The sequence below is a fragment of the Grammomys surdaster genome, unplaced genomic scaffold (genome assembly GCF_004785775.1).
Source record: "Grammomys surdaster isolate TR1022 unplaced genomic scaffold, NIH_TR_1.0 125688, whole genome shotgun sequence".
NCBI lineage: Eukaryota > Metazoa > Chordata > Mammalia > Rodentia > Muridae > Grammomys > Grammomys surdaster.
The window spans coordinates 1,011,437-1,025,730 of NW_021620524.1; the positions used below are offsets into that span (position 1 = coordinate 1,011,437).

At 48.1% G+C, this 14,294-nt stretch overlaps 1 protein-coding gene across 1 annotated transcript in view; it reads left to right on the forward strand.

Moving 5' to 3' along the window:
- Ccdc57 (coiled-coil domain containing 57) overlaps nt 1-14,294 on the forward strand; it is a 101,350-nt gene that overhangs the window by 20,826 nt on the left and 66,230 nt on the right. The window contains exons 4-10 of the mRNA XM_028787976.1: nt 4,785-4,886; nt 5,215-5,372; nt 5,504-5,578; nt 7,443-7,643; nt 10,046-10,204; nt 12,163-12,325; nt 12,827-12,961. Coding sequence (XP_028643809.1) covers nt 4,785-4,886; nt 5,215-5,372; nt 5,504-5,578; nt 7,443-7,643; nt 10,046-10,204; nt 12,163-12,325; nt 12,827-12,961 — 993 coding nt within the window. The remainder of the gene's footprint in view (nt 1-4,784; nt 4,887-5,214; nt 5,373-5,503; nt 5,579-7,442; nt 7,644-10,045; nt 10,205-12,162; nt 12,326-12,826; nt 12,962-14,294) is intronic.

Below are 14,294 nucleotides of genomic sequence, written 5' to 3' on the forward strand. Positions count from 1 at the left end.
TCAGTGTGAGGACTCAGTCATCAATCAGTGTGAGGACTCAGTCATCAGTCAGTGTGAGGGCTCATTCTGGTTGTTGACCTGAGGTGCCTTGGAAGAGGGAACCTTGACTGAGAATTGCTTTCATCAGATCGGCCTATGGCATGTCTGTGGGACATTGTCTTGATTGCTAATTGATGTAGGAAGGCCTCAGCTCACTGTGGGCAGTGCCAACCCTTGACAGGTGATCCTGGGCTATAGAAGAAAGAACAATTCAGGGGAAGTAAGCCAGCAAGCAGCATTTCTCCATGGTCTCTGCTTTTCTTCCTGTGGTGGCTTCCCTTGATGATGGGCTATATATAACCTCTTACTGAGTAAAGCCTTCTTCCCCAAGTTGTTTTTGATCAAGTGTTTTATCACAACAACAGGAGCAAGCTAGGACAGTGTAACAGACCAGTGTGATGTTCTCATGTAGAAAGGTCAAGATTCTTGTGAGCTAAACTACAGAATGAGGTCTGGGAGCCAATAAAAGTTTTAGGTAGGATAGTGAAGCTATATTTCAGCCTTGCCAGCCAAAAGCAAGACTACTACTACTGGGCCTTATGGACAAAGGAGGAGACACTTATCAGATTAGTAGCTGTATCCAGATATAAGAATATGTACTTCTAGGGGATGGAAAGATGGCTCAGCAGTTAAGAGCACTGGCTGCTCTTCCAGGGGTCCTGGGTTCAATTCCCAGCACCCACACAGCAGCTCACAGTTGTCTGTAACTCCAGTTCCAGAGGATCTGACACACTGAGAAGAGCAGTTCTCAAGATGGAACCTCTTGGCCGGGCAGTGGTGGCTCACGCCTTAATCCCAGTACTTGGGAAGCAGAGGCAGGCAGATTTCTGAATTCGAGGACAGCCAGGGCTACACAGAGAACCCCTGTCTGGAAAAACAAACCAAAACAAAACAAATAAACAAAGAAAAAGATGGAACCTCTTATAAGTCTGCCCTGGGCCTGCAAATCCTAGTACATGTAGACCCATGCTCCAACCCCTGTGACCTTTGAGGTAGTCACATAGCCTGGAACTCCTCCTTATGCAAATAAGGCATTTCCAGTACCTTGGCCCTGGCCAATGACAGACACTCATCCCATAGCCCCTACTCACCTCCAAAGGTTTAAACAGTCTTTGTTCCCCCTAATTAAACGAGCTTCTCAATGAAGCCTGCCTTCCAAGAATTCTTTTTCTCTCTTGCTCACCCTACCAGTCACCTGAGGTCTCCATCACCCCTGCCATTCCCACCTAGCTTTCCCTGTCGGGGCACCTGTCTGGGTCCGATGAGGGCGACTGTGCCTTAAAGGGAATGCAGAGTGGATGGGAACGACTGATTTGACTTCCAAAGCAGCCGGGAGTTTTGCACATTGAGCCAGAGCCTGGAAATATGTAGTCAAGAAAGATTGATTGTACCAGATGTGGTGGTTCAAGGTAACAAGTAATCTTAATACTTGGGAGACTGAGGCAGGAGAATCACCATGAGTTTAAGGCCATCTTGGCCTACAAAATGAGAACCTGTCTAAAAAGTTAGCAACAACCACCAAAAACAACTCAACAACTGTCATGTCTGTCATGTCTAAGAAATGACACTCTTGTAGTGGTACCAAAGTCACCAAAAGAGTCTCAGTAGAGTCTTTAGCTGGAAAAGACCAAAGTCACCAAAAGAGTCTCAGTAGAGTCTTCAGCTGAGTGGTTGGTTTGCTCAGACTCAGAGAATGCACTCGGGTGTCCCTTTAGACACCAGGGAACATAGGCTCTGTCATTCAGGTGGCATCCCTGTCTCTGGCAGCAAGAAGCCTTGACATGCTACTGTACCAGCTCTGCTGCAGGAGGCTAGGGAAAGACCTGTAACCGTATGGGCTGGAATAGCCAGCCTGAGGCAGCCTTCTGCGGCCCAGGGCAATCTGCCTGTAGCAAGCCTGATGTGTCCTGGAGCAGTCTTGGCCTTCTGGGTAGTTATGAGGAGAGAGTTGTGTAAACACAGACTTCCTCAAGGCCCTGCCTTTCAGTTGTTGGGCCAGAGTCTCACATGTTGGTCACCTTTGTAAATAGAACTGATTCAATGAAATAATGATTTTTCCTCTTATAAATTAAAACAAGCTGATGACTAGTAACTGACTGGTCTGTTTAACTTTATCACGTATGTGAGCCAGAGAAAATTCTTTTTCTTGTTGGTTAGTCACAGGTTCACAAGACATTGGAGGAAATGTACCCACTCATTTCAGAAATGTTTCTGAATGCATACTACCTGCTGGTAGCTCTTCAGGCTCGGGGTTGCACATGGATACCTGCCATACCTGTCATGCCTGCCCTCATAGAGCAAAGAACACCTTGGGACAGTTAAATTAACTATCTGTAGATGTGATGAGACAGGAGGGTCAGGAGTGGGGTGTGGTTGGACTCAAGTACAGTGACTGGGCAAGAAAAGCCATAGATGTTGGTGAGGGTACAGAAGAGAGTTCAGCAGGAGGAAGACAAGAACCTACCTGTGTGCTCAGGGATACCTAGAAGCTAGAGTTCAAGTTCAGAGGAGGAATATCCAAGGTGAAGCTTGGCCTTCAGGGCCTTACAGACCTGGGCACCGTGGGAAACTGTTGAGTGTTTGTGTAGTGCAGTGACAGACATGATTGAGGACCTACTGGGCCAGACGTGAGAGAAGTAGTCAGCAGGCTGATGGGGTGTGCTTGGGTAGTAGGTCCCTGCAGATAAGAGCATGCCAACTCTTGGTATCCCCAGAAGGGGAGCCAGTGGGGACATCTAACCCTAACCCTGACTCTGAGCCCTGATGGGTCTGATGGAAGAGGCAGATGTCACAAGCACTTCCATTTGGTTTGAGCACAGCGGGTGACAAAGAACACATGCAAGGAGACAGAGAGTGACAGACTGTTGTGTGAGGTCCCATGATTTATCCAGAGATACAATCCCCAGAACCTTGACAACAAGAGCACAGTGGAGACAGGCCATGTCTTCCCATCACACTGTCCAGCAAGACCAGACGGTGGCAGCACAGGCTCGATGTGGCGTGGAACTCTGCCCTCTGGTGGCCACAGACTGCAGAACTTCCTCTGTGGGTTTGTTGTTTGGTTAGTTGGTTGCTTTGATTTTGAGTCTTTTTTTTTTAAAGATTTATTTATTTATTATATATGAATACACTGTAGCTGTCTTCAGGCACACCAGAAGAGGGCATCAGATTTCATTACAGATGGTTGTGAGCCATCATGTGGTTGCTGGGATTTGAACTCAGGACCTCTGGAAGTACAGTCGGTGCTCTTAACCACTGAGCCATCTCTCCAGCCCTGATTTTGAGTCTTTTGTGACAGATTCCTAACATGTAGCTGAGGCTGGCTAGAACTTGAGGGATCTCCATCTTTGCCTCCCAGGTTCTTGGTTTACAGGTATGTTCCACCAACAGGTATGTTCCATCCTCCTCTCCTTTCCTTTCCATTCCTTTTCTTCTTTCTTCCCTCCCTCCCTTCCTTCTCTTTTTCCTTCCTTTGTTTCTATGCTTGGAATAGAACCAAAGGCACCACACTTAACAGGCAAGCATTCTGCTGTAATTTTATAATTATAATAATGATTTTAATATTCTGATTCTAGTAAGGGTCACTCATGTGACTTTATATCTCACATTTACCTTTCAAGGGACTGAAAAAGTGAAACATAACTTCTAGTTGTGCTTTCTGCAGTTTCTTTTTTTTTTTAAAGATTTATTTATTTATTTTTTGCATATGAGTATACCACCATTGTTCTCTTCAGACATACCAGAAGAGGGAATCGGACCCCATTACAGATGGTTGTGAGCCACCATGTGGCTGCTGGGAATTGAACTCAGGACCTCTGGAAGAGCAGTCGGTGCTCTTAATCTCTGAGCTATGTCTCCAGCCCCTTTCTGCAGTTTCTTGAACCAGAAAGTAAGAACTGCTGCTGCAGAGCTCACACTGTGCACCCGTCTACCAGGGCTGGACGGTGCTTCATGGGATAGGGGTAGAGGCAACTCCCAGAGCTGTATCTGTACTCCCTCAGCCTGTCCTTCAGGGCCAGAGTCTGGTGGTGGGCAAGGCAGGGCAGAGCCCAGAACTAAAGGGGCTCACATGAGTCCCTAAGCACTCAGTCCCCCCAGGGTCACTTGCTCTGTGCTGATCAAAAGTGAGATGAAGGTCTGTGGCCCCAGTAATAAAGGAATTAGGCTTTTTGGTTCACTGGTACCTGGAGCATCCAAACACTCTTATCAGCTGAGGAGCCCATGGCGGGTCTCATCAAGTCAGAAATGAAAAGGAACTGTTCAGAAGGGAATGTATGCTATCCTGATAGCGACAACTGTGCAGCCTGGGTGCTAACAGAACAGCAAGAAGTACACCAGTCATCCTTCAGAGAGAGGCTTCTTAGAATGGATTCATTTATGATCCCGTTCTACCTGAGAAATTTTGTTGTTCTTTCTTGGTTTGGTTGATTGGTTTTGTTTGTTTTTTCAAGACAGGGTTTCTCTGTGTAGCCTTGGCTGTCCTGGTACTCACTCTGGAGACCAGGCTGGCCTCAAACTCAGAGATCCGCTTACATCTGCCTCCCAAGTGCTGAGATTAAAGGCAGATATAGATATATAGATACTGAAGAATGGTGGTAAGGAAATATACTTAAACAGTTTTATATGTGGAACAGAAAACTTTGTATGTACTGTGAAAACGTTGTGATTCACGATGAGCAGCAGCCCTGCCCGAGCTGAGGCGTCTGCGGCAGCTGCTCTTGTTCACTCTGGCTCTTTTGTTCCAGGAGCTGCTGCTGGAGTTTGAATCTGAAGTGCAGAGAAGAGAGCACGAGTTCCAGCTGAGGGCTGATGACATGAGCAATGTAATCCTGACCCATGAGCTCAAGGTAAGTGGCCAGGCCGGGGCTTTTGAAGGGTTTCCAGTCATCAGGTTCACTGTTGCCAGCTTCAATCACCCTGTGCTGCAGAACACCATGCTGTTCCTTTGCTAGTTAGTTAGTTAGTTAGTTAGTTAGTTAGTTAGTTAGTTAGTTAGTTAGTTTTTTGAGACAGGGCTTCTCTGTGTAGCCCTGGCTGTCCTGGAACTCGGTCTGTAGACCAGGCTGGCCTCAAACTCAGAGATCTGCCTGCCTCTGCCAAGTGCTGGGACCATGCCAGGCTTCACACTGTTCCTTTTACCCAGCGACCCGCCTGGAAATTTTCAATCTTTCTCAGATAAAACTACTAAACAAAGAGCTGCAAGGTCTGAGAGAAGCTGGCGCACAAGCAACGGAGAGTCTGCAGAAAGCAGAGACAGAGCACACTGAATTAGAGAGGAAGCTACAGGACCATGCCCGGGAACTCCAGGATCTGGAGGCCATGAAGGATGCTCGGTGTGTGGGGTCTGCTCTCGAGGCACTATGGTCACGGACTGGATCCTGGTGGCCCTGCCTTCCTGGCTTCTTCCAGCTCTACTCTCTGGTCTCTTATGTAACTGCTCTTTACTGATACAGTTTCTGTTTAGGATAAAGGACTTGGAGAGGAAGCTTCACTCCGTACATCTGGCCAAGAAGAAAGCTGAGGAGACTTTCAGGAGGAAGTGCGTATTTCTGTCTGGGTGGTGCCACTGGAAAAGAGTCTGGATCATACTCACTGGAGACAAGCGCCCTGTGACAGACGGGTAGCCTGAGCTGGGAGGCCACTTGGATTGGCTCCATGTTCTACTTCCTCAGACAAGGCTAGGCATCTAGTGTCTCAGAGCTTAAAATGTTTTAAGAGCCAAGACTCTAATCCAGTTCATTGATAAAACACAAACTAAGAATGTCTAAAGCTCTGGATTTAGTCTCCAGTGTCTAAAACAGGCTTTTAAAAATATAACCTTAGTTAAATTGTAACTTTTGTGGGTAAATGAGATGGCTCTTTGAATAAAGTCACTTGTCACCACAGTAGGTGACCTGAGTTCCATCCCTGGAACCCATGTGGTAAAAGGAGAGAGCTGACTCCACACACACGCCCCCACACTAGATAAATAAGTTTAAGACTTAAACGTTAACATTTAAAACTTGGATGTTTTACTAACTAGTTTATAAGTTTTAGACTATAGCCCCAAGCTTTGCCATGACATGGTCACCTGGTTGGTCACCCCTTACTCTCACGGATGTAGACTCTGGGTTCTCTTTTCCCTGCTGACATATCCTGTGCTCAGTGTGGGTTGGACCCAGCCAACAGCAGCAGGTGCTTCACGTTGCCAGGTGTCTGGGACACCCAGGAAGTAGGTGGTATGTTGGCTCAAGACGGAACTTCAGCAGTGCAATTAAAGCATTGCTCCTCCTACAGGTACAACAGGGTTTAGGAGGCGCTGGAACAGCATAGTCAGCAAGGAGTGGGGCTGGGGATGCCAGCTAGAAGCTCAGCTGTGGGCTCAGCCCCCAGGGCAAGAATCATTTACTTTCTCTTCCAAGGAAAACAGTAACTGTAGCTACCACACACCACACACTTAGGCCTCCCAGCCACACTTGGGAGGAAGAAGGGGAACAAATTTTCTCTTGTATTTTCTTGTGCCAGGATTTGTGCAGTACAGACAAACTGATACACTAAGGAAGCACTCAGGAATCTGTCCATCTGGGAGGCAGGTAGCATCAGTTTTCCATGGGCTGCTCAAGCTCCGTTGTCTGCTAGAAGTGCTTTGTGAACCTGCTTTGGTGTCTGTGTGTGAGCTTTTGGGGCCTCTGAGAGCCTGCCGTTTAAGAAGATCTGCTTACGGGCTGAAGAGATGGCTCAGTGGTTAAGAGTACTGACTATTCTTCCAAAAGTCTGAGTTCAATTCCCAACACCCACATGGTGGCTCACAACCATCTTTAATGAGATCCAATGCCCTCTTGTGTGGCTGAAGATAGCGAGAGTGTACTCATATAAATAAAATAAATGATTTTTGTTTGTTTGTTTGTTTTTTCAAGACAGGGTTTCTCTGTGTAGCCCTGGCTGCCCTGGAACTCACTCTGTAGACCAGGCTGGCCTCGAACTCTTGAACTCAGAAATCTGCCTGCCTCTGCCTCCCAAGTGCTGGGATTAAAGATGTGCACCACCACTGCCCGGCATAAATGATTAATTATATAAAAAAAAAAAGAAGAAGAAGAAGATCTGCTTATGTGGGAAGAGCAAGCACCCCCACAAGTTACTCCTGCAGAGCCAGCCATCTTGTCAGGGACAACTGTAGTGTAAGAAAAGATGACATGGCGGGCGGTGGTAGTGCACATCTTCAATCCCAGCACTTGGGAAGCAGAGGCAGGCGGATCTCTGAGTTCGAGGCCAGCCTGGTCTACAGAGTGAGTTCCAGGACAGCCAGGGCTACACAGAGAAACCCTGTCTCGAAAAACCAAAAAAGAAAAAGAAAGGATGACACATACTTTGGAAAGTTCCAGAGCACTGAATGAGCCACCGTGGGACCCTTCCCTGTGTTTCAGACATGAAGAGCTTGACCGTCAAGCCAGGGAGAAAGACACAGTGCTGGCAGCAGTGAGGGGCGCCCATGCAGAGCAGCTGCAGGTGCTGGACACCAAGGTGCTGGAGCTTCAGTTCCGATGTGAAACACTGGAGGGACAACTGCGCAGGGCTGAGCAGATGCGAGCTGAGGACACCAAGGAGAAGAATACCCTTACAGACAAGTGAGCTGCTGCCTCTGGCCCACCCGCCCAACAGCCTTGTGTGCCTGTGCCCAAGGCAGCCATGGGCCATTTTAGAATGGAATTTTACATGCAGTGGGTAGGGGCTTTCTGCCCACCCCAATCTCCACAGCCATTTCTAGTAATTTTTTTTAATTATATAGTTTTTATATTTACGATTACTTGTGATAAGTATATGTAACAAAGTTGACCTATTGTCTTCAGTTTTTGTTTTTCTGAGACAAGGTCTCATTTGTGTAAACTTGGCCCAGAACTTGCTCTATGACTTTGGATGGCCTTGGATTTATAATCCTTGTGCCTCCACCTCCCAAGTGTTGGGACTGCCAACATGTGTCACTATAGCTGGCCCCTTCCCCCCTCTAACTTATCTTTCTTCCTCAACCTCCCAAGTGCTGCTGGGGTTACAGGTGTACAGCACCATGCCTGGCAAAGCTAGCCACGTAATCTTTTTAGTGTTAAGTTCACTGGCATCAGGTTATGATACATGCAATTTCAGCCATCCATCTACAGTACTGTTCCCTTTCAGCTCCAGCTGCCACTCCTTCCCTGGTCTCCCAGCAGCCTCCAGTCTGCACTGTCTGTGAGTCTGCTAACTCTAGGAACAGCACATAAGTTGGAATCTTATGGCACTTGCCCTATGTGTCTGACCTGTCACAGAGACTCAAGTTCTCAAGGGTCATGCACATTTATAGGATGACATTCTCTTTTAAGTTGTGATTGTATCAAAATATGTGCACCTCCAGAAGCCATGGGGCTTTATTGGCCAGCTAGCCTAGCGTACTCAGTGAGCCCTATGTCCCAGTGGGAGGCCTTCTCTCAAGGCAGATGGCTGCTAAAGAGCATCACCCAGGGCTGACCTCTGTCTGACCTGTGTACATGTTCCCGCACATGTGTGTCTGGACATGTCCTCATTCACACTCCTGCACGTACACACAAAATACCATAGCTAACACAAGTTAACTATTTTAGTCACTTGAGCTATGGAGGGCAGTGGTTTGTTAAGTTAAACTTTGTGTCTTTTAAGGCTGATATCCCAGCCTGGACAGGCTGCTCTGTACACATGGGTATCTCCACCTCGGCTATGAGTAACACTGCTTTAGTGCAGGTGTGCAGACTTCCTTCATAGATGTTGCTTTCAGTTCTCTTGTGGACATTAACAGAGTTGGAAATTCAGGACCAAACTTGAATCTCTCTTCTCACTTGTGGGGGGAGTTTGGTGACCTCTGTCCTGAGCATGTACAGGCATTCTGTGACAACCTTAGTACTTACTGGCTTGTCCTCTTGGCGGGTTTGCTCTGGAACCACAGGGCACACATGTAGGATTAAGATAAAAACACAGGTCTGGTAGTGGCATGCCTGCTCCACTTGGAGCTGTCAGTGTTTACTACTGGTCTTCATAGTAAGAGTGCAGTAGCCGTACTGGCAGCTAAGCCAGGCCACATGTTGGGGAAGGGAGGTAGAATGTGAAGGAGGCTACAGTGACATAGGTCACTGGACCAGGTGTTTCTGTGCTGGAAATGTTGGCCTTGGGAGTGTCGGCTGGCCTGGGAAGCAGCCTGGTGAGAAATGTTTCTAAGGGTGTTTCTAGGACCATTTCCACAGTCTCAGATACCAGGGCAGAGTTGGATGGGCTTGCCCAAAGTGGCTACAGATTGATGCTTTCCATGTACCTGTTTTCAGCACTCCGAAAATGTGTGGAGATGTTGGCACAGTGGCCTTTTTCACATTGTACAAGGCCAGGTTTGAAACTCAACACCTGGCTCTTGATCTGGGGCAGCTACTCACCATTCTCTTGTCATGCCCACATTGGACAGCTCATCAGCACAGAGCCCCAGAAGGGATGTGATCATTGGTGCACCTGTGTGACAAAAGCAGAGTTGTTCCCATGAGCAGGGATGGTCTTGCTTAGATCAGTACAATGAGTCCCCTGAAAGTGTCACTTTGTTTTCTGAGGGAAGCTTGTCAGGTTTAGGTGGCTCATCCAGCAGCACTCGACTGCCAAGCCAATGTGTGGACTCTAGAGTCTTGTCCTTTTCACTGAAGTGTGCTAGGTGCTGGGCTGGGCACAGTGAAAGCCGACTCACCGACACCACTTCCTCAATCCCACAGGCTATGTGCACAGATTGCCTTTCCACCTTGCGTAATCTGGCTCTTTATAGTCAATTAGTTAATGTTTGCACAACTGGCTGCTAGATATTTCTTCCTGAGTAGAACCTCTGTCTTAAATTAGGTGATGGTTTGCCTTCTAATGTGGCTCTTTGATGAGGGCTGGGCAACGGTGTGCATTCCTCTGGGTCTGCACAGGAGCATGAGAGAGAGAGAGCAGGCAGGATAGCCTCGCTGCACTCACTCACTCACTCACTCACTCACGTCTTCCTGTGTAGATTTCATGAAGATGCAGCAGCTCTGAGAGCTGCCTGGGATGCCCAGATCGCTCAGATGTCCAAGGAGGCTGTCTCCAAAGACCTTCAGGTTCAGACACTACAGGAAGAAGAAATGAAGCTCAAGGCACAGGTGGCCAGGTTCCAACAGGACATAGACAGGTACTGTCCTCAAGGCAGCCTCCTGTGCTGTTTCCTGCAGACAAGAACCATTACTGGTCCTCAGGATTGAAACCACATCAAACAAACTTGGCCCTGCATCCCTCGGGGAGGAATGATCAATGGGATGAAAGCAGATCGTGGTGGTGGTCAAGACAGCAGACATCCAGGCCCAAAGACTTTGATATGAGGAAAAAGGAAAAGCAGCCAAGAGTTGGTGTGGTGGTGAGCAGTGGCCGTCTTCCTCTGCCATCAGCTTGCAAAGGCAGACAGATTACCATGATTTCAAGGCCAGCTTGGTCCACATAACACTGCAGGACATCCAGGGCTACATAGAGAGACTCCGTCTCAAAGAGAAGGAAAAAACAAACAAACAAACACCATGCTTGTTTTCCCATTCATTGCATTAACTTATGCTTGAATGAAGGTAGGGGCCTGTTTCCATAATGTCATTAATCAGATATAATAAAGCATTGTCCACAGGATGAATCTGGATGGGCATACACATCTACACCACACCACTCTATCTAACCCAGACCCCCTCAGGTCTGTGGCCAGCCCCAACCACCCCACCCCCAACTACGGGCTCCCCTAGGGGAGGACCTTCATGGACTGGACTTCCAAGTGGTGGCCATAATGTGGCTTTTGACCCTGGCTTCTTTGAAGATTTATTTATTTATTTATATTATGTATATAGTGTTCTGCCTGTATGTATCCTGCAGGCCATAAAAGGGCACCAGACCTCATTATAGATGGTTGTGAGCCACCATGTGGTTGCTGGGAATTGAACTCAGGACCTCTGGAAGAATAGACAGTGCTGTTTGTTTGTTTGTTTATTTGTTTGTTTGTTTTGAGACAGGGTTTCTCTGTGTAGCCCTGGCTGTCCTGTAGACAGTTCTCTTAACCACTGAGCTATCTCTCCAGCCCCAACCATGGCTGATGCTTTTTTTTTTTTTAAGATATTCCTCTGATATTTTTTTCTGTCCGTTTTGGTACTTTGTGCTCGTCTGTCCACTCATCTGTTGTCCCTGTCCTTGGTTCCTGTAATCTTAGTGCTTGTGAGTGGACAGCAAAGGCCTCTTACTTATGACACTGCTCATTTGACATCTTCCCCTTTACCCTAGACCAGCCTCACTGGAGGCTTGTCGGTTCTATCAATTATGCTGATCTTTGTGAAGAACCAGCTTTGGATTTGATTATCTCCATTGTTTTTTGTTGTGGTGGAGGTGGTGGTGGTTCTATTTCCTTTGGCTTTGGTTTGTTGTTCTGATCGATCTTGATATCGGAGCCAAGATGATTAACTATGAGCCATCCTTCCTTCTATCAGATGTAACTAGCGTTGGGAGTTTCCTTTCCAGCACAGCTCAGCTTGTGCTTGGGCATGGCTCCCTCTCAGCTCTGTCTTCAAAATGATGTGACATTTTCACCAAGTGCACCTGCGTTGGGGTTGTACTGGCTGCCCGCCACACTGGCCTTTGTACGGCTATGAACAGGCCTGTTTGTCCCCCTCTGTCCACAGACTACTGTCTGGCATGGACCCTCAGCCCGTCTGCTTTTTCAGCCTTTGTGCCCCCATGACACATGCTCCAGTTTTGCCTCTTAGGTCTCTGTTTAGAGAACTTACACAGTAGTCCTGGCTTAGGTTTAACCGCTTCTCCTCTCTGTCTGTGCACTGGTTCTCTCTGTTGAGTGTGGCCCCCTCCCTCCAGCCCTGTTTTCTCCAGCATGTGTTGAAGCCCTTCATGTTTACCTGTCCACAGGTGCTGTTGTTTCTCCAGGTCTCTCTTAGGACAGCTTCTCCTCACACCATGCATGTATCCTTCCTCAGCATGAGCCACGGGCTCGATGGGAAGGAGGGGCGGAGCATCATGTCAGCCCTCAAGTTTCATCCCACCTTTGCTCTTCATGTTGAAGGGACCTCAGGAGAGAAAGTTAACGTGGGCCATCACATGTGTCTGTAGGTACAAGCAGCAGCTGTCCCTGGCAGTGGAAAGGGAACAGAGCCTCGAGCGCGAGCAGGTACAGCTGGGCCTTGACTGGCAGCGTCGCTGTGATGACATCGAACGGGACCAGATCCAGAGATCTGAGACTTTGATCCAAGGGCTGACCAAGGCCAGAGATCAGGTGTGTTGGGTACTCCGGGTGTAGAATATGAGCAGTACTGTACCGGATGGGTTTGGCCCTCGCCATATTATTTTTTAACTCAGAAAACTCCAAACTCAAATACCAGTTAATTTATAGCCATGAGTCATGGTCATGCTGATGTAGTAATGCAGCCCTGAAATCCCAGCTGCTCAGGAAAAGGAGGCAGGAGATCTCAAGGCCAAGGCCAGCCTAGACAAAAGTAAGTCTCTGCCTTATCCCCAAACATGTTTAGGGACTGGTTCTGGGAGTGCTGAGATGGTCCCTACCCATTGGGATGGCCCTGCCCAGCCAGGGTAAAACTAGGTACCATAACTGGACAGGAAAGCCCTCCTTCACCAGTGGAGGGTGGCCCTAGCATTCTGAGTGCTACATATATATTGGCTCTTGTGGCTGTTCACTTCCTCCTGCTGTCTGCTTTTTAAGCAGAAGGGAGTCTGGTCCCTAAAGTCCAGCACTGCCCACAGATGGACATGTTCACAGGTTGCTGCTAAGCTCCAGGAGACAGAGAGGGCATTGCAGAAGCAGGAGACATTGCTGAAGGCTGTGTCAGTGGAGCGAGACCAGGCTATGGAAACTCTACGGACACATGGGCTCCTCCCGGGACAGGAGGCACAGGTGGGTGTCCTGCTGGCTCGAAGAGCCTTCACTCCACACTTAGTGTCCATTACATTGGCTCAGGCTTTCTCAATCCAGCCTCTCGATGACAGCTGCTCCAGCGAGGGCAAGTCCAAGCTTCAGTTTTAAAGCAGGCAGGCCAGTATGTAGTAAAGCAGGCAGTATGTAGTAAAGCAGGCAGTATGTAGTAAAGCAGGCAGGCGGTATGTAGTAAAGCAGGCAGTATGTAGTAAAGCAGGCAGGCAGTATGTAGTAAAGCAGGCAGTATGTAGTAAAGCAGGCAGGCGGTATGTAGTAAAGCAGGCAGGCAGTATGTAGTAAAGCAGGCAGTATGTAGTAAAGCAGGCAGGCGGTATGTAGTAAAGCAGGCAGGCGGTATGTAGTAAAGCAGGCAGGCGGTATGTAGTAAAGCAGGCAGGCAGTATGTAGTAAAGCAGGCAGGCAGTATGTAGTAAAGCAGGCGGTATGTAGTAAAGCAGGCAGGCGGTATGTAGTAAAGCAGGCAGTATGTAGTTGTAACTGCCGTTTCTTTTGTAACGGCCGTCAGGTTCTGCTACTTTGTAAAGGCCGGCCGGTTCTGCTGCTCCGGTCGACAGGTCAGGGTCTAGCAAGAGAGAGAGTGGGGACGGAGGAAGGGGAAAAAAGGGGCGAGAGACGCAAAAGATAGATACAAGACAGAGTCCGGTGGCGTCTCTTCAAGTCTCTTCTTTATTCTCCTCTCTTCTTACTATCTTCTCCTCACTCCTTCAGTCTCCTGACACCTCCCACCTTCTACCTTCTACCTCCTACCTTCTACCTCTACCTCTATATCCTACTTCCTACTACCTCCTACTTTCTACCTCCTCAATAGAAAGGAAATCCGGGTATTTATACCCTTTACCACGTGACTTGCCCTCGTGGACAATCTCAACTGAAGCCACTACGTCACGTGCCTTGTAGCCATGGATACCAGGAGCACCTTGCAGCTGGGGGCACTAAACAGTGTAACAAGATGTCTATCAGAGTGCGCTCAGCTATTGCAGGCTGTTGAAACAAGTCTCTTGTCAGGGTATATGGCTCAAGATGGCTGTAAAGATGATAGCCACTTTCGGCTAAGAGTCGGCTCCCAACATGTAGTAAAGCAGGCAGTATGTAGTAAAGCAGGCAGTATGTAGTAAAGCAGGCAGTATGTAGTAAAGCAGGCAGGCGGTATGTAGTAAAGGAGGCAGTATGTAGTAAAGCAGGCAGGCGGTATGTAGTAAAGCAGGCAGTATGTAGTAAAGCAGGCAGGCAGTATGTAGTAAAGGAGGCAGTATGTAGTAAAGCAGGCAGGCAGTATGTAGTAAAGCAGGCA